This window comes from Falco biarmicus, chromosome 4 (genome assembly GCF_023638135.1).
Source record: "Falco biarmicus isolate bFalBia1 chromosome 4, bFalBia1.pri, whole genome shotgun sequence".
NCBI classification, from domain to species: Eukaryota; Metazoa; Chordata; class Aves; order Falconiformes; family Falconidae; genus Falco; species Falco biarmicus.
In genome coordinates this window covers 7,510,109-7,535,745 of record NC_079291.1, presented here as the reverse complement: position 1 = coordinate 7,535,745, position 25,637 = coordinate 7,510,109, and the positions used below count along the sequence as shown (strand labels likewise).

The following is a 25,637-nucleotide window of genomic DNA, read 5'->3' as shown; positions in this document are numbered from 1 at the left end:
TTGAACACTTTGCTTTTGTCCAAAAACTACCTCTGTGAATGCAGTTGAATTGTAGATTACTAAAAACTGCTTTCTAACGATCAAAAAGAAAAAAAGAAACAGAGTACATTAAAATCTGCCTTGTTAGTTTTGTCCAAAATTATGCATTTATGTGTAGTTCCTTCAAATAAAATTACAGATATTGAAATAGCCATTATGTATCCTAATTATCCACTTTCTTCTATTAGATGTAATCTTTGTGATCCATTTCTTAGCAGAAAATAACAAACCCCAGTAATAACAAAACCTTTATTATATAAAGATGCCTTTTATTTCCGTGTTGACAAGTGACATTGTGTATATGCACAATAACTGTTTTGTGTAAAGATGTGGACATAAATTTTCGTCTTTTCATGTCTTAAACCATTTACTCTGCAAAGGTTAAAAAAGGATGGAGGTACTGCATGGTCTGATGTATACATTGATTTATAATATACTATATAGAAAGCTATTCCCAGACATCTACATGTGTTTTAATATAGGCAGCTGCATTTTGCCTGCGTAACTTCCTCTTGCAGTTTTGTTTAGAGACTGTCCACTTATTTGCATGAGTATGTTCTTGGCCTTCCTTTCTACATCTTAATGGATGTGAAAATTTCTTGGTGAGTTGCTCTCATTAGAACTAGTGACAGTACTGCACACTGCCTGTTAAGAAATCCTTCTCCACAAACTGAAATGAAGGTAACTAGAAAATCGTGATAAATTATAATCACCTTACAATTAAGAATAGGGCTGAAAATGAAGCTTCTCTTTCTGGTGTAGGATCAATTAACTACCCCTTAGAGATACTAAGTTATTAACATGCTAATAATTTTTTTTTTTCTGACCAAGTTGTAGCCAGGACACAAATTGCCAGCAGTTGACATTCAAAAGAGGATTTGAATTACTAAGTGGAAAATTGAAAAGAAATTGCTGTTTTACAGTAGAGCGATCTTTCATTAAATGTTACATGCAATCACCAGCTTTCCCAAAAAGGTATGGAGCATAACACACTTCAGAAGGTATTGTGCTAGTACAAACATTGTACTCCTTATGTGAATGTGTTTTATGGGAATGTGGCTAATGTACTTGCTGGGTCACTATTCCCACTTTAACATCACTTCGGATTCTTTCAAAAAAAAGACGACCAATAAATAATTGCCAGAAGGAGGAACAAAGTAACCCAGACCTACATCTCAAACACCTGTATTATTTTCAGTAGAATAGTAGGGAACTTGAATGAAACAACCAAACAAACTCTTGGTTGCAAGAGAAATATCACATCTATAGCTGCAGGATTATACTGGAACGTACAGTTAAATATTCCCCAAGCTTCGTAATTTTCTCTTATTTTTATACCTTGCTTTTGTCACAGATTTATTAAGATATCATCTGATTTTATCCTTTGGGGAAGAACCATTCTTGGGTTTCTGCTTGGTTGGTAAATAATTAGTGGAAATGTTTTCTTAAAAGGCAGAAAAGAGCCTGTTGCTCTTCAGGGTCTTCAAGGCTATAATGCCAAGGCAGAGGATGAAATGCTTGTCCTTGAAACTTCTTGCTAGAATACACTTTGTGTTCAGTAAGATGCATAAAACAAGTGTTATGATTGCTGTTAAGTGCTGACATTGAAGAACTGATGTTTACTGGGATATACTGGATGTCTTTAAAATTTGAACAATATGACTTACATTTCTTTTGATCCCCTTTGCCAGCCTTTAGTGTGGATTTAATGTTCTGGATTAAGAGCAAGCTCATTAAAGACTTGTATAATGAAATGTTAGAGCAAGTGAGTTGTGTTTCAACATGAAATAAGTCAAGCCCAAGTTAACCAGGTTTGTGAACCTGGACTGAATTTAATATATTCTCCTGGTCTTTTTTAGCTTTTTGATTTGGAAAGAATTTGTAAATCAAAAACTCTAAAGGTGTGGACCCATAGAAATTAAAGATAAATGTATGCTGGACCCCAGACTCCCGCATTTGAATTTCTGAAAAGGGTTGATATTCACCAGTCCTGGGCTTTCCCCAAGTGAGTTGAAGGCTTTCACATATCCAGTAAAACTTGATTACTGAATTCTAGGTGAAGAACCAAATAAACTTTTGAAGAGAGCGAGCCAATAGAAAAGAGCTCTTGCACCTCAGTCTTTGTCTCCGACCTGTATTTCTGTTACAAAAAAGCAGGCGTTAGGAAGCTGGTGTGTCAGATTATTCACTGCTAATGTAAATCCATGTATCTCTCTTCTCACCCTTCCCCAGGAGATTTGGACTGTGTTGGGAAACCTACATGTCATCTGCTTCTATCAAGTAACTGTATTTGAAACAGTCTTTCTAGAAGCATTTCTGTAGTAGAAGGTGATGGTAAGCTCAATGGTGGTATTGATTTATGCAGAGTTCAGACAACACACACTAGAAGTACTGTGTACGAATACAATTAAGATAAGCCTAATTCAAATTCTTCACCAGAGTAGAAACAATAAGCAATCATTTTTATAAAAGGACTTTATTTCTATTTAAGGCCTAAAGTAACTCAGATTGGGGAAACTCCTGACTATAGTGTTATTACTAGGAGGAGAGTTGTTAGCTCCGTGTGTTTGAGGGGGTGTGTGTGTTGGTCTGTGGTAGATGGTATTGACAACAGTGTGAGTGGAGTTTAGTGTACAATGGAAATGACTGAGAGGAGGTTAGGGAATGATTCATCTGAGGTCAGGGAATGATTCATCTGCCAACCCATCCGCTCTTAGCTGCCTGCCCTGGGGCAGTGTGGTGCATGATGGGTAAGGAGTGAAATGCATGGGCACTGTACATCACGAGTCCTCTCGTGTGGCTAGTCACCCCTTTCTTCCAGCAGCAGCTTTGATTAGTCCCTATGTATGTTGGGTTTAGTTTTCAAATGTTGAGAATGCTTTCCTGTTTGTAAAGCTGCCTGAACCTACAAAATCGTGATCCATGAAGGCCACTCTACATTTTCTATGCTTGTACAAGAAGGGTACAGTTGTTCCTCGGTTGGGTTGAAGCACGTTGTAAGAATTCAGAATAGGGCTGAGTCCATTCAAAACACATGATACAATATTTTCCTGAATTTAACCAGTGAAACGAAACCCAGGGAAGCAGTATAGAATTAAATAGATGAGTTTTCTAATAGTTTTCTTATTTTGGTCCATAATCCTAATGGAAAAATACTTCCTGTCAAGTACCTAAATGCGCTCTATTAGTTGCCCACAACTAACTTCTGAGTTGTTGGATAATCCTTAAATGTCTGCAAAGATGCATTTACCAGCAGTGTACAAAAGTCTGTCCCACACTGTTCTGGTAACAGTGCTGAGCTGTTCCAGAAAATGTTACATGTTCAAAGCACTCAATAAATATTAGCTAATTAATTGCTTAAAGAACAAAGTATTTTTCCAGCAATGCAGAAGGATTTGCTTAACATGCATTATAGTACCAATAAATGGATTCCAAATCTCTTCAATAGATTTAGAAGATACACTGTACTGTTGTCTGGTGAATACATTTGGGTAAGTGTCTTAATCCAATAATTTCACATTTATAATGGTTCAAAATTTTATGCCAGAAAACGGCCAAATACAGTGTAATTTTTTTTTTTAGAAGTCCATGTGACTACTAAAGTCACATGGAGAAGTATTTGCATGTTTCCCGTATGTAATGAAGTTTTGATGAATGGATGGGGGTTTAATTTCTATATAGTGATTGCATTTTAAGAAACCGGAAAAATACCCATGTAAATTAGACTAAAGCAATCAACAGAGCATACTAATTGCAGGGGTTTTGGTTTGTTTTGTTTTTAGGCTCAGTTTGGGCATAATTTTGAAAATATTATCCCTTAAGAAGAGATGGTACAAAAAATACAACCATTCTGTCAAAGCTTTATTAATGGGCTCAAAAGTTTCACTTGAGATATAGATACTGTACTAAATAAAAATGCTACTAGTTGTAGCAATTATTGAGCAGTTTCTTGGAGAAGACCACTGAAACTGAGGAGTAAATAATCTTTTCAGAAGACTTTTCTCCTGTGGTGTCCTTTCAGTTTGTAAAGTACGATATCCAAAATTAAGACATTAACCTTTATGTAAACATACACCTTTTGTGTTTAGGATGTTCCTAGGATTTGTTGTTCTTCCTAGATAGAAAGTACCATATTACAATGATCATGAACTTACCTGCCATTTGTCTGGGATATTTGTGGTATTTTTTCCTACTGAATTCCCAAGTGGCAGAAAAATGAATAGTCTTCTCATGTATTTTACCTTTAAACAGCAAACAGAAGGGAACAAGAGGCTATGAAATATCCTGCTGAACTTCCCTTCATGCTGGGAAGAGTATCATGCTAACAAAAAGCACTCTGACATTCAAACAAGAAAAGTTATTTGTACAGTTTTGCTTAAAAGCACAATAATGTGTGAAAAATAAAGTTGGGTAGAAAAGGAGGAGATGCAGAGCAGAGAGGGGCTGGAAGGAAAGGAGAGAAATTGTCCTTTAGCATTAGAATCTGCGCTAAGTTAGGAGCCTGGAAATCACCTCCTACTGCACATGGCAACTGCATGATTGACTGAAGTGTTTTCACTGGGATACAGACAGGAATTGTAAAAGATTAACAGATTTACAAAATGGGTTTCAACAAGGTCACTTGTAGCAACCCTGAGTGTTATTCTTTAAGGTATTTTCCTCAAGCTCCTACAGGTAATGATGAAAATACAATAGTGCGCATACCTAACCTTCCCAACTTCACTGCTATTTCCAGTGCTAAAATATTACAGTACTTCATAATGTTATCTACACCTTGGTCTTACATTCTAATAAATAAAAAAAAAATATAATTTAAACCCACTTCTGCTATATTTGTGAGTTCAGAAAGGTGTTGTCTCTGTTGTGTCTTTGTAGGCACTCTATCCAACCCATTTTTTTCAGATGATGCGCGTTTCCTTCAGTATACTTTGAGAAAGTAATTCCATTTGCAGTGGCAATGAAAGATCTTCGGGCTTCACGATAATGCAGCTGTGGACTGCATGTTATTTTTCTGCTTCTAAACCGTGCCTTTCATATTGATACAAAATTCAAAAAGTTATTAATATGTCTTAAGACTTCTGCTTTAAAGAAAGTGTTTGTTCTGTGCAATGAAAAGCTCTGTGTCATGAATCTGCTTGGAGAAGGGGGATTGTATTTGCCAGTATGGAAGCGGTTGGGGGTGTTGGAGTGATTTGGAGCGTGGTGGCACAGGACTGTTCTGCAGCCTAATGTAAATGGTCAGCTCCAGATGCAGCCATTTGATACGAGGAACTGGGAGGAAGCGTGAAATCTAAGTGCTCCAGGAAAAAAGCTCTTTGTAGTATTTTTTGGGGAAGCTTATGCGAGTGATTAGCAACATCGAGCTGGGCCAAAAAATTAGCTTAGTGGACATGATATAAAAATAAAATGAGGAAAAAATGTGAAAGTGAGTGTGGTTATAAACATGAGAAGCTAATGAGCTTTGGTATGTTGCGTAGCCAAGGTTTGTTACAAGCGTGGACTGCATGTTCTGGCCAAGTTTAATGCAGAGTTGCTCATAATTGAGTATCTGCAGGGTGACAGCCCATGGGACTGTCAAGAGTTTTGACTTCATGAGTCTCCTAAAGGTCAGCCTTATGGTGCTCTCCTTTCTGTTTATTCCTTGGGATAGTCCTGAAGTGCAGTTCTAAGATCTGAATGTCCCACAATTTACAGAGTTACTGTTATTAAAATAGACAACAAACCTTACCGAGCTAACAGCGACAATAGCAAAGTGGATTTCCTCTAGCTGCATTTCTTTATACATATGCATACACACACACTTCCCCCCCAGCCCCCACACCCTTTGCGCTCACTGATTAACCCTAGTTAATTAGTGGGGTGGGTTCCTGTTCTGTTTGGTGAAAACAGAAAGCGCTTGCATGCGGGCTCAGAAATGTGAGGTTATGGAGGCAGGTAACATTATCAAGTGGCTGCATCTTTCATTACTCTTGCAAATTGGTGGAGGCCAGAAGGTTCTCTGAAGGATGAACTCTGCAAAGTCAGTGTGAGAGGAAAGCTCAGGCATGGAATATAGCTTGGCTTCATTGTGTAGTTTTGTCCATTATGTTTGATCATGTGTTTTGCCAGGGTTGCTGAATTTTATGGTGAGTAAAAGACTCCTGCAGGCAGAAATAAAAAGATCTTGGGTTATCATTTGTCAGTGCTAATCTCTTTATTGACAGAATGCTCTCTCAGGAGAATAAAATCCTGTGGTGTGTTCACAGGTGTGACAAAATACTGTGCTACTGTGAAACTGCTGGTATCTAGGGCATTGGCTGCTTTCTTTCATTTCATAGTTTGCCACTGGGGTTCTTGTGCTTCTGGTAGGCTTGCACTTGTGGAAAACCCACCCACTCTCTGATACCTCTTTTGATGTTTGAAATGGTGGCAGCAGGAAGAGTAGTATTGCCTTTGTCTCCTGCCTTAAACCCCTAACAGTGCTGAACAGCTGTTAGTGGGTGATTGTGATACTGGCTGTACTAATTGGCTGTAATATGAGCACATTCTTGTACAGGAAAAAATTTGAAACTAGTGACTTAGTGTTGCTTGGGCCAGAAGCCCCAGAGGCTTTTGCTCTTCTTTCTCATTGAAATTTAAGTTTGTGCAAGGAAAGCTGAAAAACCATTGTCGCCTTGTTTGCATGAAAAACGTTGATTTTAGCCAAGTTCTTTGAGAGAAAATTTCTGGTGGTTTTGACCTGAAATGATTTGCTCAAATGACCCCATTGATACTACTTTCAAAAGCCTTGGATATATCTATCTGTATATGTAAGCACATATATATTATTTATGTATAAATAAGTACATACAATAAACTTTCCTGTCCTTGAAGTTACTTATCACATGCAAGGGTTGAAGTTAGTTGGCAGGACAGAAAAATGTATGCTTTGTTGCAGACAGTGTTTCAAAAAAAGTCCTTGTAGATTCCCAAGTAGTTGTGGCCATTCAGAGCAATTACCTTCCTAAAGCCATGTGGTTAGTTAATTGTATGTTACAGATCTTTGAATTCTTCAATAATGAAAAAATGTGTCTGTTACAGTAAAAATAAAAGATACAAGTCATAGTGCACTACAAAAGGAAAAAGAATTCCTCTTTTTGCTTATATTTGGGTAAAGACTGCAACTGTAATGGACAAATGGGGGGTTTGTTTGGTTTTGGGGTTTTTTTTGCCTTTTTTTTTGTTTTTTACTTAAACGCAGATCACTGCAAAAAGTCTTGGTATAGTAAGAAGGTATCTAGTGTGAAGGTTCAGGTTCACTGCTTTGCTTTGCATGTGAATTCTTGCAATAAAAATTTCAGGATTTGCTGAGGCAGCAGGAGAGCAGTAATGTGGAATGAGGCTCAGTCAATGAAGAGCAATAAGTGTAGTGATCAATAATCAAGTGATTTGTGAAAAGCAGTTGATGACAGTGAGTTTATGTTGGTTCCAGATGTGTATGTGCTGTAGGAGCAAGGCATGCTGAAGTGGATAGCACTGTTACACAGCAAGGTAAGCCGTTCCCATTTGCTTCTTGACGGTGAATGTTGATTGCAAATGACATTATTGGGCCGGATTTAAATAATGCTAAGTAAAAGAATGATGATTTTGTCTAAACTAGGGAAATGAGAGGTAGGATGGAGTAGTCTCTTGTGTGCAGTGGCTTAGGGGAAGGTCATTTGTTCAGTTGTTTGGTTTTAGGCTGTGTTTTTGATGGCTTTGCTTATGTGCAGTGTTTACTCTTCATATGACTCTGTGACAGACAAAATGAAAATGTAACAAAGATTTCAAATTGATTGCCATCAAAGTGAAACAAAAATAAATGAATGTGTATTGAGAGGTATATTTTTTTATCTCTGTTGCCCATAGTTCAGTGATCTTTCTTCTATTAATGAAGAAATCTTTCAGGGAAGAAACAAACCTGACAGCATCAAGGTTTACAATGGAAGTAACTGACATCGTTTGGATTTTTATTACCTTACTGATCGTCTCAGGAAACTAAAACCAGTTGATTGGTTAGATATTCATTAAATACATGGTGAATGTGTTGCAGCCTTGTGAGTCATACAGTCAACAATGAAGTTTTAGCTGTTGTAATCTTTATACTTTTTCATCATTAAGTTTTTCCCTTCTCTGATTAGAAAAGCTTTGCAGTCCTGCAAAGCTTTTGTCATATAAAAGTTCTTACTCATGCAGGTAATCCCATTAAAATTCCCTGAGACTGCTAGTGTGAATAGTCTGGTAGTCTGGGTCTAAATTAATAAAGGACTCTCATTTCTATTCTTCTATGGTAGCGGTATATCAAACACTGAAAGTGCTTTAAGTGTTCTTTAACCCAAGCTGTAAAAGATACCATAAATTTAAAAAGTGACAGTTTCTATAATGCATAGCAAGAACAGCAGAAATTATGGTGACTACTGAGATGCTAAAATCACCAGTGACTGCTGAGATGCTGAAATCACTGTATGAGTGTCTAGGTAGAAGGAAAATGTGGATCTGATTCTGCTGTTCTTGCACTGGTTTTATGCCAATGTGATGCCACTGACTTCAGTGGCTGCTGTCCTGACTTGCACCTCTACAGGAGTGTTTGTTTGTCTTGCCATTTTGGGAAAATGGATTGTTAGAGATCTGGCTTTAGTGGAAGGAGCACCATACTGTAAGCTCTGTCAGTATCTAAGGGCACTGCTAATCCTTTGTGTTTAACACTTCTCTAACTTCTCTGAAAAAGTTCATTTAGATTGAAGTCTTGTGCATGTCCAGTGAGGTGCAATGTTTTAGGTGATGAGGTTAATCAGACAAACTAATTCTGAGGTTAAAAGCCTTGAAATATTAGACCATTTAATATTTTGTGAAGTCTTCTAACCTTTTGTCAAAAAATCACATTTCAAAATGAGTTAGTACTGAAATTGTCATGTATATTTTATTCAGTAGTCTTAAATGACCTTCAGTGCTAACAAATATTTTAATGCAAAGCAGAGCTGTTATTCTGAAAAATTAAGTAGTCAGGCAAGTCCCAGGGATTTTATCAACTTCTGTTTAGTAAAGTTTGTAAGCTGCTTCATCTGAATCTGCATGGCTGAAGGAAGAAACTTCATAGGTCTTGCAGAGCTTTAAATTCTACCATGCATGACTTCTCAGAAGTTTTTAACAGCTTCAGCCCACCCTGACAGGTTGAGGGAGATTGCAGATGGTCAGCGGAACTGGAAATATTTTACAGACTCAGCAGCAGTAGTTTTTGCAGAGCACAGTGGCTGAGCAAAGTGCTTAGGCTTCCCAAGAGCAGCCGTTCTGGGTCTGCACTCTGAGCATTTGCTGCAAAGTGCAGTAAGGGAAGTACTGCTGTGAAGGTCTCCCAGAGAAGGCTGGAAAGCATCAGTTATTCTAATTTCTCTGTGTGTGTGGTATTATTCCCATGCTTTCCATGATTCTTTTTTAGAAATATATTGGTTTAGGACAAAAAATTACTTCCAGTCATGTGAGTGTGTTTCAGAAGTACTGATGCCTTTTAATTGTTAGCAACCTATGCTGTATAAAGCCTAATAAAAAAATACTGTGGTGGAATCCTGAAGACAGTGGCCCAGAACAACTTTGCACAGAAAGGATATGTATATTTATGCAAAACTGGAAGCCTATGTTGTATTTTAGCAATATTAAGACACCGTCATTGATTAATGTGTCCAGCAAGCTCCTGGGCCTCTCTGGTAATTTCCTAGATTTTGGAAGGTATTGCTGGAATATCTTGTAAAATAAACAGGGGCTGACTTTTACTAGTGAAGTGAAGCAGCTGTCCCTGCACCAGGGGAGGAGGTTATGGGCTTGAAATGTCATTTTTGTCCATGTTTTCCTCTATTTCCATATTTTTATTATTGAATTGTATATGATCAATAAAAACGTACAGAAATAATTTCAAGCCCTCCCCTTATACATACCCTAAAAGCTCTTTTCATGTATGTAACTTATAAAAAATAAAAGGAAATTCTCCCCGATGTCCCCTACCTTCATTTTCCACACACAATTTAACAGAGGAGTATATTAAACTCATGGGAAAGCAATGCAAGGAAAAAGTTACTGCAGTAAGTATCTCATTGCCCAGTAGGTCCTCTTAGGTTCTGATATTCTATGATACATTTTCCTGGATGTATACTGGGACATATACTCAACCTATGGTATTATAGCAATCATATCTTGAAAATGCATTTGCATTTGCTAATAGTGAATCACCCGAATTTGTCACAAATAAAAAATAAATCATCCCAGTTTCTCTTTTTAGTAATTGGATTCCATTTGCACATTTTTATTTTTGATGCATAAGCATTTCTATAAATGCATTACATCTGGGTACTGTGATGAAAAGGTTATTAGAAATGTGACACAGACAGATAGGCTTTGTGTTAAAATAATTCCCCAGCTGCGTAAGTGAAGCCCTATGTTGGCCTTGCATGTCTGTAACAAAAGATTTTAGCTGCTGCTGTAGGACACTGTGTCATCTTGGGGAAACATGGAAAGGTCCAGATCTCCCAATTTGGTTTTCAGATTTTTTACCAATACATAGTCTAGTTGGCTAGACATTTATCTCTAAAACCATAATATTGATGAAGAGATTGAAGTAAATGTATGTTTGACATGGAAGAACATTGTATCAGCCTTGGATATAATGAGGAAGACTTTGGCTGTCAAGACATGGCAGAGAATATGCTTTTTAAGTTATATACAGTATGTTTATATTTCTCAACTAAAGCTGCAAATTATACCCTCAAAAACATGTGCTGTAAACTAGCAGAAATTATGTTCGTGTTGCCATGAATGCAGCACTAAATGCATCCTCTTTGTTTGCAGTCCAAAGGTGCAAGAATAAGATAAATGACAATAACTTGCACATGCACTTGCAAAAACATCTGCTAACCTTTCCAAATGCAGCAGACTTTCACCTTGATGTGTTTACATTGTTTGGAAAATGATCTGCTCTCCATTAAATTCAACATTACAGTGGGTGTAATGAAGCAATAAAATAATATTAATAAAAAAACCCCTTTGCTTGTAAATGCTGCCAGAGCTACCTGAATATTTTATAATGAACAGATAATCTGAAAAAACGATTACTTCTGTGAAAGTATAAATGATAATACTCAAATATAAGCCCTAATTCCTCAAGCTTTTTTTAACAGGTGTTTGTAAATGTGCATTTACAGGGAAGCAAAATGTACAATATTTTGTTTGATCTGGAAATTTATTCCAAAGTGTAACTGATTGAAGCACTGAAATTGCTTTTTTGCTCTTCTATGGTTCTTTGTTTTATAGGCCTATAGGCCTATTTGTTTAAAAAATATCCACATAGCAACTTCCTAAAACAAAGGTATAACAAAAAGACTGGGGAGATTGACTTCTAACTTTTGGCTGGTTTTATGTAAGAAACATTGCTGTTTCCTGAGGCCAGAGAGGATTTAAGAATTCAAATGATAGAACTCTGGCAATCTTGAGAAATCATCTTGCAAAGAACAAGACAATAATAATTTCTGAAATTGTGTCTGTGGGGAAAAAAAGCCCCAAACCCTACAAACCACAGATTTCTGACATTCCTCCCGAATTGAGAAGAAAAAAAGTAATTCTGGGTTTTATTAAACCCATGCTTATGACCTTTAATTTCCTCTTCACCACCATGACTACTTTTATTGCAAGTTTATTTTATTTTGTTCAGTGTCAGATGGCTGTGTTTTATATGCGTAATAATGATTGTAGGGATGAACTCTGTCTCAAAATTATCATTCTCTATTCTGTGATAGTTTTTTGGGGGGGTGGTGGGTTTTTTTGTTTGTTTTTTTAAGCAGAATTCCCACAGAGCTCATTCATGTGACTTGCCTTTTAATTCTTTTTCTGTTTCATGTTGTATATGTTTATTCATCGGCATATTGCAGAAATACTTAACCACAAAAGAAAAGAAAAAAGTGACTTGTGTTTCTGAAGATATAACCTATCAACAAATGAGGAAAAAAACCACTAACTGAACTTAAAAATTACCTCTTTGGATACTGTGGTAGCTAGTGGTTGTATTAGAGTATTAAGAACGGAACTTACTCGTCTGCAAAAATGAGTTGCTCATTACGCCCAAACAAATGTTCATGCTTTTATTGTCTGCTGAAATACAAAGATTTGACTGGGTATTTAGGTACTAGGAAAACTGAAGAACTTTAAGGTGAATACGGCACTTTTAGGCTATCTGGATGACAGGTTGTAGTCTGATGCCACATCAGGGAGTTGATCCAGACAGGCTGAAAGAGGTGATTTTTATCTGTGAAATCAAAAGTAATATTCTTGGATCAGAATACAGCCAGCGTGATGAGGGCAGTGACCGTCCCCCTGTCCCCCTGTCCTCAGCACTGGCGAGGCCGCACCTTGAACACTGTGCTCGGTTTTGGGCCTGTCACTATAAGAAAGACATTGAGGTACTGGAGCGTGTCCAGAGAAAGGCAATGAAACTGTGAAGGGTCTAGAGCACAAGTCTTATGAGGAGCAGCTGAGGGAGCTGGGGTTGTTTAGCCTGGAGAGAAGGAGGTTGAGGGGAGACTTCTACAACTACCTGAAAGGAGGTTGTGGTGAGGCGGGTGTTCTCTCATTCTCTTCTCCCAAGTGACAAGCCATAGGAAGAAACAGCCTGAAGTTGCACAAGGGAAGGTTTAGATTAGGTATTAGGAAAAAATTCTTCACTGAAAGGGTGGTGAAGCATTGGAACAGGCTGCCCAGGGAGGTGATGGGATTACCATCCCTGGAAGTGTTTAAAAAACAGGTAAATGTGATGCTTAGGACATAGTTTAGTGGTGGACTTGGCAGTCCTGGATTGATGTTTAAACTTGATGATCTTGAAAGTCTTTTCCAACCTAAACAATTCTATGATTCTAATTCCAATACCTACAAAATTATGGTAGTTCTGTAGGAAAAGGTCAGTTGTCCTTTCCTTCTGGATGTCTTTTTTCTTTACACCTGTCTCTGGACCCTGCTAGATGGTTTAATTTATGTGTAGCTCAGAGTTAATAACTTGAAGAATCTGCAGTGTTTCACCTGACCTTTAAAATCTGTCCTGACTGCCTACTTTTTCAGAAATAATGCTAAACCCATGGCTTTGTCTAGTACTGGCAGCCTAAATTGTGATCAGATGCTTCTGTCCCTTCTTTTTGAGCCTAGCCAACTCAGAGTGCTGTTGACAGGAGTTTCAAGGCTGAGGGGGGAATTCTCAAATATGGAAGTCAAGAATATAGAAAAAAAATACACTTCAGGGTGCATGGCAACAACAAGTTTTCTTCATAGGCTGAGCTTTCATAGCTTTGCTAGTTGGGCCTTTTGCCATTTTAACTACTGCCTTCTGTAGGTGGTCTATACCACAAGGTGGTGGAGATGGAGGTGAGGCAAGGCAAACATCTTGCTTCACCTTCATAGGAAGAGCATCCCTTGGGGCCTGGGTACCAGACATACGGCTGAACCTGTCTCTTTCTTTGACCCTATTTTAGGCAGAAATCTGTCTTCACAAGGGCCCTTTCTGAAAACGGATTAAATAAAGAGCAAATGAGGGAGTTTTCATGGCTTGGCATTGGCTCTAAGTCACCACAGTAGTGCTTCTCAGATTTTAGAAGCTGATGTTTGCAAATTAATTACTTGGTCTTTAAATAGTTGCAAACCACCCAAAGTGCTCCATTATGTTAGCATAGGCTTGAGAAATAGATATGTATTACTAGCTAATTGAATAACATATGGTGTTGATTAGTGCTTAGCGCTTTTTATAGAACTCAATTAAAAAAATGACTGCAGTATATTTTGAGAGCATGAGATGTCTGTTGGTTGCTTCTGGCATGAGGGAACTGCTGAACCAAGAAATGATGAACTTTTTCTGTTTAGTTCATCTATAAGTTCTTTTAGGAACTCGTGGTGTGTGTGGCTGTGACAGGAGATAGGCTGGAGTCTGTTCCTTTTCTGCAGTATTGAAATGCAGCCCTCCTTGAGAATTTAAGTGCTCTCCTGGCAAAACAAAACAAAAGCCCAGGCTTTTATTTTCTGTGCTGTTGCTCAAGGTATATGAATATAGAATGATCCTATTTCAAATGGATAAAAATCTGCTCTTACAGGGTTCAGTTTGCAGAGATGCATTTCTCGGGATGAGTCCCAGGACATAGACATTTAAGTTACAAAGCCCTCCAAGCCCAAATAACCTCCATCTCCTTCCACTTCATCCCCGCCTGCCCACCCCACCCCCTCCCCCAGCAATAAACACATGAGGAAAACCTGCCTTTATTTCTTTCACTTGATGCAATTTTTGCTCGAGAGGTTATTTTCCTCTTAAATTTCACAAAAATCACCTGGGATGATGATGATTATGATTTTCTTATTATTCACATGGATGATTGAAGTGGTATAACAGCTCGCAGCAGTGAGATTGGGAGGAGCTGGAAGGGTACAGAGGAACAATAAACAGGATAATAAGGTGTTTCTCTCCTTGACTTACCTTTTTTTTTTTTTTTTTTTCTCCTAAGCTACCTCTTCTACTGTATTTTGTGTGGATTTTTTGAAGAGAAAATTTGGTAAATAGTGGCTTTAAATGAGATTTGATGTGTGCTGTACGAATCAGACAGCAACAAGAAATACTGACTTCTGTCTGTAGTTTTATCACTGACTAGTAATTTAGCTCTTGGATGTATGACCTGGGAAACTCCTCCTTGCTTTTTAGAAGCAAGTGATTATTCTTGCAGTCCTGAAACTCTTAGTAGAAAAGCCTACCAACAGTGTAAAATTACTTAATGCGTGTATTTTCTACATTTTCACATCAGCTTTTATTGTATTATATACTATTTTGTATTTAATTTTCATCTGAGAGACAGTAAAATCTGAAAGACTCAGAACAAAGAAGGTCCTGAAAAATCAATTATTTTTAAAAAAAGCCTTTACAATCCCAGTAGGTTCCCATTCCCCAGTAGCTCTTCCACTGAAATGACGTTCATTCATCCATCCAGAGAAAACAGATTAGTCCTGCAGCATATCCTGAAGGTTACTCAGGTCATTTGGGAGGGAGCTGCATTTCAGAGATGCAGTGCTTTTATCATGAGTGCCTTTTCACCGGTTTTCCATTGTTTGTCCTTCTCATTGCATGTTTGTAACTGCCACAGCAGCAATGTGTAAAATAGACTATTCGTGACCTAAATTGGTCTGGGCTGAAAACCAGGAGCAGGTGCAACCTGATCAAAACTGGAAGGCTGAAGTGTTGGGACCACATCATCCAGTGATAATGGGGGTGGAGGAGGCAAAAGCTGTTTTATTTCTGTATTCCTGATCCTTCCCCCAGGCTATCCTGCTCCCTCCATCCATGTATAAAATAGATGGCAATATGTTCATTTTAAGTTTCTCCCAGCAACAAATTTTATAGAGTCAACGTTTTATTCAGTGAGGTCTATCTAGACTTTGCAAAGGCAAGTTAGCTGTTCACTGGTTTCTTGGTAAAGGCATTACAAGTACCCAATGCAAAAGGGGGTTTTGAGTAACCTAACAGGTAAATGGGATAGACCTTAGCATACAGATACCAGCTTTGGGAAGGGTCCTGTCACATATATTGGCTCAGTGTGGTAGAGATTCTTAAAAGGCTGACGCAAAGGTCACTGTGCTACCATGACTGTCATCAAACAGTAACGTCCTATTACCTGAAAGATACAGCACCAAATTTATGTTTGAAAAGATTTGAAGATTCAAGTTATTACCCAGAGGGGTTTTTGTGGTGTGCTGGTAACATTCCCCCAAGACATGAAAGCTGACAAAGTGATAATTAAGGAGAGGATTTTGGTAAGTGGTTGATCTTTTTTTTTTTTTTTTTAGCAACAGTTTCTTTGAAAACAGCAGCTATCTGTTCATATCTGTTGTTATCTGAAAACTGGGATTTATTATTACCTGCAAAAGTTCAGTCCTTTTAGCATTTGAAGAGGCTGTTATGGCAGGCAGAGTGAGATTCATCCCATCTAACTTGAGATCTACAACATAGACATCAGCAATGGAAGAGGAATAAAAGTTTCTGAGAACAAAGCACCCAAGTTTATAATTTTAGTCTATGTCACAGTGAGATCTGACATAGGCCCTGTTTGTGAGATTTACAGTGGCTTCAGAGTCTAGGGGTGAATAATTGAGATGCAAGCATCTGCATCTTTGATGATTGCCATTTAAATGTCTTTCACAGTCTTGGAATGAAATATTAGAAATCCCTGAATGTTTTAATTAGTGGACTTTGGTCTGTAACGTCCTGTCTGTATATTCTATCCTTCAGCAATTACAGGAATGTATTTGTTGTAGTGACCTGTTGAGAAGGAGATGTGGAGGCATTCTTGAAGATGTACTGTGTCATTCATCAATGGCAAGTGGTCAGCACTGAATACAGCTGACTTAACCTGTGTAGTGGTCTCTTAATCTGGGGTTCATATACTCCGTTGGTCTCTTAAATGTATGCAACATACTTGGCTATTATGTGCACAGGGTCAAAGTCACAGTGACTGGGATGGTTCTATGCTGACAAGACAGTTTGGAAATGAAACAATTACTTGTAATACAAATGAGCGGAGCTTCCTTTGAACATCCTTGAATAGAAAGTGTGCTATTGTCTTTCAGTTAAGAAGATAAGGATTGTTTATGGGAAGGATGTAATTTCTAATCCCTTACATCCAAGCACATTTCAGAAGAGAAATCCCCAGGCAGTAGCTATGTTAGCTAAGGCAGCAAACTCTACAAATTGTAGTTGTGCTCGTTTTCCACATGGGACAGTTTTCTACTAAACAAAGCTATAATGTCATGCAAAGTTCATTTTACTGGTAAGCATCATTGAGCCAAAATTGAGTTCAGCGCTCTAGGGAAAACAAATGTAAGCATCTATCTGCAATGCTATTTAAATTGGCTTGAAATTTTGAGTTCTTGGTTGCCTTACTCATTCCTTTCCAGTTCACTGCAGTCTTCATTAGGGTTCCTAAAGATTGAGAAGTTAGCTTTCTTTTTTTTTCCTTTTTTTTTTTCTTTTGGCGGGGGGGGAGAGGAAAGTTATCTGCAAAACTGATGACTTCATTTGCAAGGTGAACTCTATAATATGATGGTAGGCAAGGAGGGTTTTTATTTAGTGCTTATCTATTTCCACATAGGATCAGCAGCTCAAACCAATAAGATATCCGTAACAATTTAAAATTGCTTTTGAAATTAAGATTATAATGTTTTCTTCTAATCATATTCCATGTAATCTCCTAATAGAATAAAAGAAGGATTCTTTTCCTTAACCCCACCAATCAAAATTGCTTCCAAAACCTTTCACTCCAGAAAACAGAATTATGCAATGATGTAGGCATGAACTGAAATTCTGCTGCTTTGCAATAATTAATCTGCATCTGCATTAGTTTAAATATTTGGTGGATCTTTACAAGATTCCACAAACTTGATTTACTTTTTCCTTTCAAATACTAGTTAGAACGGTAAATTTTATTTTAAAAGTAGCTCAGGAAGTTATACTCAGTTGGATATCTTCCCCTTCCTTATCCTTTGCTCTGTCTGTTTCCTTGTCCTTTAAGGAATACTAAGAAGGACTCAGGATGTTTTTAATCCTAAAGTACTTCTGTTTTTCCAGAAGTTTTTGTCTTCAAGTTTGGGATTATTTTTTTTTTTACTCAAACCATTTGTGTCCAATCAACATACTGTGTACTGCTACGTAAGGCTGTCTCACAGCATCGGCTCAAGTGGTTTGTGCAGGTGTGTAATGTTTCACTTTAGTTGTGCCATTACATATTCAGAAGTCACTGTATATCTGTAAAGAAAATGGTGGTAGGCAGTAGTGTAATATGTATCCTGGAACTTCTGTTTTCCTAATTGTCACCTAGTCTGCAGTTATAAATTGTCCCCTTCTTCGTCCAGATTTGAGAGACATGGCAATAGGCAAAAATGTATTGAAGCTCTAGTGCAATCATAACTTTCTAATGAAAGCACAAATCAAATGCTAGAAGCTTGAATCATTTATTTCCAGGGTGGAATTTCCCTTATTATTTTACTGTGCCTTTATAGAGTATGCATTTTATACTTTCTTTTTCTGGAATGAGATTAGAATGCAAGACAGAAATATTCTATATGCCAAAAATAAACTCTCATAGATTAGGCTGTGTTGACTGGAATATTAGAGGGATGTAATAACATGCTAATACACTTTATTAGGTTGCCAGTTTATCTGTGTAAATGTTTCAAAAGGAATTAGACGTGTATACACAATACACAATGTTTGTTTAATTTACTAGATTGTATTTGCTTACAAAGTTTTACATCTTGGTTAGAAGATCTGTTTTATTATAGTAATCTCATGCCTATATGACTAACACTATAGATCTAGAGATATATTGTACTTGTAATTTTAAATTTGTACTGCTCTCTAGTGGGGAATGCTTTCAATGCAAAAGATTGATGTATATTAATTTACAGCATGTATATTAACGGGGATTCCTGAAAAGTTACTGTCATCTAGACCAATTCAGTTAAACTAGTGCTTTTGTGTTTGTATTTTAATCCTTGTAATTTTGATTAAAGATTGAATTTCTTAATTTAAAAATATTTTAGACAGCTGAATATAGCTCTCTTTAGAGTGAACAATATCTCCAGCAAATTACAGAAGGCTGAGAGGTTGATGGATTGCTGCTGCTTGCTCAGGAGAAACCTCCTCCTTCTATTAGAAGAGATATGGTACAGACCTTCCGTAGTCAAACCTCAGGTTTTCTCCTAAGCTTCCACCGTCTCATAAGGGGTTGTTGTGATTTGTCAATAGAAGTTCCTATGAGCACAACTGGTATAATAGGTTTGACTTACTTTTATGCTGCTTTTTTTATCCTCTTTAATTTTGCTTTGGAATTAGGTGTTTAGCCTGCTTTCTCACCTCTTGCTTTAGACAACTAAAATCCTAGATAAGGGTTGACTGTACACAAAAGCAGAAATAATAATGCTGACTGAACTGGTTGAGTGAGGTTTTAAGCTATAGCAAGTGCAGAGCTCCTCTCAGAACGGGGCATGTACTTTCTTAAATGAAATAGGGTTTAGATAGCATAGAAGAACACAATACTAATTAGAAAGCATACAAATCTGAAAACTAAGGTTGAAACTGTTTGGAATACTGATAGGTATAGATTTGCAGCTTTAGGAAAAACTTGTCTTTATGGTTTGATTGGAAGGCAGTAAATGACAGCAGGGCTGTCAAAACGTTTAGCTGGTGAAATTTACAATACTTGAAGCTCTCGAGAACAATTTGCAGTATTTTGGTGTAATCAGACACAAATCTGAAGACTTGTTTAGACTTATTTTTAGGTACTGAACCTTGTCTGGATCTGGGATTAAAGGCATCTGTAGCACATTTTCTTGTGTTGCTGCAATCATCTTTCTTGTCTCTAGGTTGACTGATTTGTCAGTTAAAGACCAAATAGTATCATATTGAAGGCTGCAGTAATTTTGTCACTCAAAGTACAGATTAGATTCTTCGGCTAGACCTTCATTTATTCACAAAGTCTGGGAGAACAAGCAGTTCAAAGATTTATATGTTTTATAAAGGTCTCATCAAGATGCTAAGTTGGTGTAACATTTTTGCACTCCTTGAATAGTAAATTAGGTTTGCTGTGCTCAGAGCACTTGTTCACCTGTGCCGTTTCTGTCCACCTTTAATCACATAAACTCCTATTTACATTGGTTTCAGCTGAAGTTCTACAGGTGGGATTGCCTTCTCATTTCTGTAATTGTTGCAGTTTCGTATTAGCCAAATTGAAGTTAACTATCCTTGAATTACAGTCCTGGGAGGTTGAGATAAGAACTAATGGAATATGTTTATTATTTGTCTTTGAACTATTTTGAACCAGAGATGTTGTGAAATTATTAGACTTGGGCTTGAAAGCATTCACAGGAGTGGAAAAAGTATGACTAGGGGTTGCTAAATATGTAATTAATAAACTTGAGTGAAGTCTATGCATTTAAGCTTAGCTGACTAAAATGTAGGGGCTTTATATTTTTCTTCTGTTGATTGCAACACCAATATATATAAATATGGGAAACAGAGACTAACTTTCCCTTCCCCCCCCCCTTGATTTTGATTTTTTCAGCTTCAAAAATGCATCTTGCATTTCTAAGTGCTAAAACAGCTACAAATTTGTAGCGATTAGTCAAGTGGAGTATTTGAATGTAGGAGTGTGTGTAATGGAATGGTAACAATAGGTTGCTCTCCACACAGAGTTTATTGACCTATTTATTGTATAGTTTATATTAAAAAAAAATCAAAATGTGATACATATGGATTTAATCCTAGAAAGGATTATAAAATAGTTCTGCTGTAATAACTACTTGTATTTCTGTAGTGGATTGACCTCGACTGGCTGCTGGACACCCAACCCAGCCGCTCTCTCACTCCATTTCCACACGAGGGCGGGGAGGGGGAGATAAGGTGGAACAGCTTGTGGGTTGAGGTGAAGACAGGGATAGCACTTACGGGTTACCGTCACGCGCAAGAGAGAATCAGCTTGGGAAAAATTAATTTAATTTAGTGCCAATTAAAATAGAGTAGGATGGTAAGAAGCAAAGACAAAACTCTAAACCACTTTGTCCCTCTGTCCCCCCACTTCTTCCTTGGCTTAATTTCTCTCCTGACTCTTTTACACTATTCCCCCACCTCTGAGCAGTGCAGGACAATACGGGTTGTGGTCAATCCATATTACTTCATCTCTGCTGTACCTTACTCCTCACAGTTCCTCTGTACCAGCAAGGGGCCCTTCCCATGGGATGCAGTCCTTCACAAACTGCTCCAGTGAGGGTCCTTCCCGTGGGCTGCAATTATTGAAAAGCTGCTCCAGCATGGGTCCTTTCCATGGGGTCACAGGTCTTGCCAGAAAACCTGCTCCAGTGTAGGCTCCTCTCCACCTGCATGGGCTCCTCCATGATCTGCAGGTGGGTGCCTGCTCCACCATGGACCTCCATGGGCTGCAGGGGGACAGCCTGCCTCACCGTGGTCTTCACCAGGGGCTGCAGGGGAGTCTGCCCTCCAGTGCCTGCAGCACCTCCTCCTCCTCCTTTCCCACTGTCCACAGGACTGTTCCTCTGAGTTGTTTCAGCTGCTGGACAGTGGCTGGATATAGGTTATCTGTCTCAAACAGGTTATCACAGGGGTGCCACATCTATGGCTGATGGGCTCAGCTTTGGGCACTGGTGGGTCAGTTTTGGAGCTGCCAGCAACCAGCTGTCCCCAGCATGGGACAGCCCCTGGCTTTGTCCCGGAGGGGCCGCCCTCCAGCACTTAGGCACCTGCACCAATACAGTGTCCCAGTGAAGGTAACACTTAAGATGTCATAACCTTCATCTAGACTTTGCAGAGATTTCTAACTTGACATTTGTAAGGTTCATTTTCATAAGATAATTCTTAAAAAGTTAAACTAATCAAGGGTTAAAATAGAAATAATTTTAAAAAATATTTTTTTAAAAAAATCCCTGTGACTGAGGTTGGCTCCAGTGATAGATTTGGTAGTGCCCCTGAACATCTGAACATTCATTGAGTGGCTGTGAAGTTACTCATATTAAATAGCAGAGCTAAAAAACATGAACAAAAAGCAAAATACATGAGCAGAAATGTAGTGTTAAGATAGGAGAATGCAAAGAATGATTTTCTGCCTTTTACTTTTTTGCAATTTTAGAAATCTTGTGTGTATTGTTTTGTATTACTCATCAATTTTCCCTCTTACAGTTTTTCACCCTGCAGAAAATATGAAGAAGCCCTGGAGCCCTGATTTACCAGTCGACAACCACTCATACAGTTCAGATTTCACATCCGTCCTGGACAGGGAAGGTGAGAAAGAATTAGGACCTGATGGCACTGAAGAAAAGAAGGAGAGAGAAAAGAAACACACCAATTTCACTTTGTGTAATGTTTGTAACATTCAACTGAACTCTGCTGCTCAGGCACAAATCCACTACAATGGCAAATCCCATCAGAAGCGGTTAAAACAGCTCAGCAATGGAAATCTCAAAACTGATAATGGTAAGCATTAAAATACACACTTTTTGTCATGATTTGATCTGAGAATTGCAGCAATGGTTAGGAATGTCAATATATGTGAGTCTCAGCATTTTTTTTTTTAATGCAGCCAACAATTTCTTTGAAGTTAAGGCAAAGACTCTTGGTGACTTCAGAGTGCTTGGGGTCATCCCTAGCATGAGCATCTGGTAAATAGTTTAGGGTATACCATCTGTGGTGTTACAAGTGGTTTTCATTTTATATTTTGTTTACATGATGATGTTGATTCAGATTCTTTCTCATTCTGTTTGCATTTTGATGTTTTTTAGCATAATCGGTGATATTCCATATTTCACAGTCTACTAGAAAGGCTGTACTTGCTAGGGGTACGTTTGCTTTTAATGAATGTAAAGCAGTTGCAGAATAAATTGAAACAAATACATTACACAGAACAAATACGTTCCCAAACTCATTTCACTTTAGTTTGCTTATTCAGGTTTCAAACAAATATCTAGCATAATTCTGTTTAAAGATCATGACTGAAGTCAGACAGAGGTGGAACAAAGGTTATTTTGATTTTAATTTATTTCATTGACAGCTTTGAGAAAAGCATTTTGCAGTAGGTGGCATGTTTCCCTATCATCAGAGTGAATTGTATGCCTCAAAATAAAACATGTTTGTGGCTGTCTGAACAAAAGTAGATCACGTGAGAGAGGCACACGATGGTCCCTAACAAGAGAAAAAAGTTACTGTGTTACAGTCTTCTCAATTTCATAACAGGTAGTACTCAACTTTGCTGTACTGTGGGTAGTTGTACTTTATTATTCTATCTGCTTCTATGTACCATGTCACAGAAATTATGGTCTTAATATGATGTACTCCAGACTTTCAGACTTTCTTTCTTCAGGCCATGCACGTTGCTTAATATTTTGTGCCGTGAGTTGCTTCCTGTCCCATCTGCAGAAGGATATGCAGAAGACTAATCCTTAGATAGCATTTAAGAGGTATTTTAATAATCTGCTTTGTCCTGGCTTTAAGAGTGGGAAATAATATGGGTATGTTGCTGAAGTGTGGTGCACATGAGTGCTTTGCTATGTACAAAGTGTAGCTCATTTCCTCAAAGCAAAACAATAAAACAAAGCCCATAACACTGAACAGCACGAATCGTTCTGTCTTTAAGTGGCAGGATTATAACATTTGGCACTGTTCATAGTTCAGGCCTAGGAAGGACGCTACTACGACTAGTAGGAGCTGTGAACATGCATGAAGAAAGATTGACTTCCTAATTGATTAAAGATGCAATATGGTTATCCACCAATGCATTCTTTCTAAAACCAAATAAATGCAGTCTAATATTATTTATATCTTCAGTTAAGTCAAAATGGTGTTATCATTGTTATTAGCACACAAAAAAAATTGCTAATGATACAAAGTGTGTTTCTTCAGTTCATTTTCTTGTTTTAGTCCATGGTAGTGAAAGTATTAGTAATTAAGCAATGCTGAAATTAGTGTCAAAGGACTTCAGTCATGCTTCAACATTTGTATTCTAGAGAGGGTCAGAGTACTAGCATAGTGGTATGTTTCTTATTTCTTCCTTAAAAGTATCCCTGCGTCATGTGTAGCTGCATCCATTTGTAGTCAGAAAATAGCTGACTGACTATCTAGCTCTTTGTTTCAAAGTGCAGTTATTTGTGGGGGTTCCCTGTTTGAGATGCCTTTTCTAAGTCAAGTAGAAATTGGAACCTGACAGACCTTCCACAATAATAGGTTTTGTCACAACTGGCGTATCTGAAGTATGGGCAGTTTTTTTGACAAATGATTGTTTTGTCGATGAGACCCGAGCAAGCTCAAGTGACATATTAGCATGACTAAAAAAAAAAAATAAAAATTATAACTTGACCATTTTGGCTTATCATGTGCACACAGATGATGCTTTCTGAAGGTCACTGATGCAGCTACAGTGCTGTTAAAAATGCACAGCACTGTTTATTCAGTGTATGTCAGTAGGTTGCTTTATTTATGAGAATGATATTTCTTGTGTAGAAGTCTGATTGTCACACAAAACAGCTGTTGTGCTCAGTGTCCAGGTTAACGGTCTAGTCATTCTTGAGACTAAATTATGCTGTAAATCAAAATCAAGTAAAGGCTCTGCTTTCTGAAATTGTCTTCTAAGGCTTCGTCATCAGTAGTTATTCAATATATGTCATGTTGAATCAGTGAAGTGCTTGCACTATGCACAAGAAAACCTCGTTTCCAAATACAGCGATTCATGGAGAGTACTGGAGGTTGTATATGCCTTTGCAAAGTCGCGTGCTCACTTAGAACTAACGTGGGTGGAAAGGTTGGAAAAAATACTGGAATTGTGATTCTCCTTGTTTTGTTTTCTCTCTGAATTATTCCTGCAGAGCAGGACAGGTTTGTGTCTTGTATGTCACGAGGGGTAATAGAAATGGATGATTAATTCATATGAAGCAACAGCCCATATCTTCTTATTCCTAAATAATTTGCAATGGAATGCTGAGGTAGGGTTCAGCTGTATTAGCATTTGACTGTGTAATTAAAGTTGTCATGCTATAGTGTCATCTTCAAACTGTGTGAAGTAGCTTTTACCTTCTGGACGTAAATAACAAAGCATGTTATTATACTTTAATATCTCTGCATAATTTCATAAGGTAAGTTGCTTAAGCACAAACCCTATTAACCCTGCAAATGTACAATTAATAAATGCTGTGCATTGTGGGGATAAAAGCAGCATTGCTTTGCTGCTGTATTGGTATCTGTACTGAATTTGAACAACTCACCTGATTTATGCTAAAAAGTTTTGCTAGTTGCCTATCTGTCAGCTTGATAGCTTTACTGTATGATACCCACTTGGTTCCTTCCTGGGGCAGAGCAGCCTCAGAGGAGCACACTGTGCAGGGTCACAGAAATGATGTGAACCCGTTGTTTCTTGTGTCATTACTTGGTACAGCGATTTGTGATGACTTAACAGGACATAGTGAGACATCAGCATTTCTGTTACTGAAGTCTATATGCTTGGAAGTAACACAATTTTTTGTGTTCCTTCCTCCTAATAATTGCCTTTTATGTCACTTAAAAAGACTTCTCACACTGTCCTCATTACACCCTACAATATATTGCTCTTGGGGGTGATTTTTTTGCCTCTCTGCTCTTGTTCATGCAGTAGCAAGGTGACGAGTGAGTCAGTGGAGATTTTGAGTTAAGTTTTGGGATTAAAAGGGGGCGAAATGCATTTCCTATCTGGTCTGCCAACATGGCACCACTGCTCACAAAACCAGTCTGGATGCTGTAGGAAGAGGTGACCTCTTGTGGGAAATTGTGTATTCTAACCAGCAAGAGTAAGACTCATGTTTCTACTTACAGAACGGAAAAATAACTGTGGATGCAAACGTGTAACACTACCAGTGAGAAAGCTGATATTTCTAAGATTTTATGTAAACCAGCATTTCCCCTGTGCTTCCTTTCATGTAAATTCCTGAATCATCATGAGTGAATGAGGCATGGTTAGGACAAATCCTAAAACTGCTTTGCTCTGCAATACTTTCTACAATGCATTAGATAACAA

General features: G+C 37.9%; 1 protein-coding gene across 1 annotated transcript in view; it reads left to right on the top strand.

The window, feature by feature from the left end:
- The window catches only part of ZNF385D (zinc finger protein 385D), a 442,255-nt gene that overhangs the window by 66,080 nt on the left and 350,538 nt on the right, over window positions 1-25,637 (top strand). Inside the window, exon 2 of the mRNA XM_056338160.1 lies at window positions 21,782-22,075. Within this exon, the coding sequence (XP_056194135.1) occupies window positions 21,782-22,075 (294 nt within the window). The remainder of the gene's footprint in view (window positions 1-21,781; window positions 22,076-25,637) is intronic.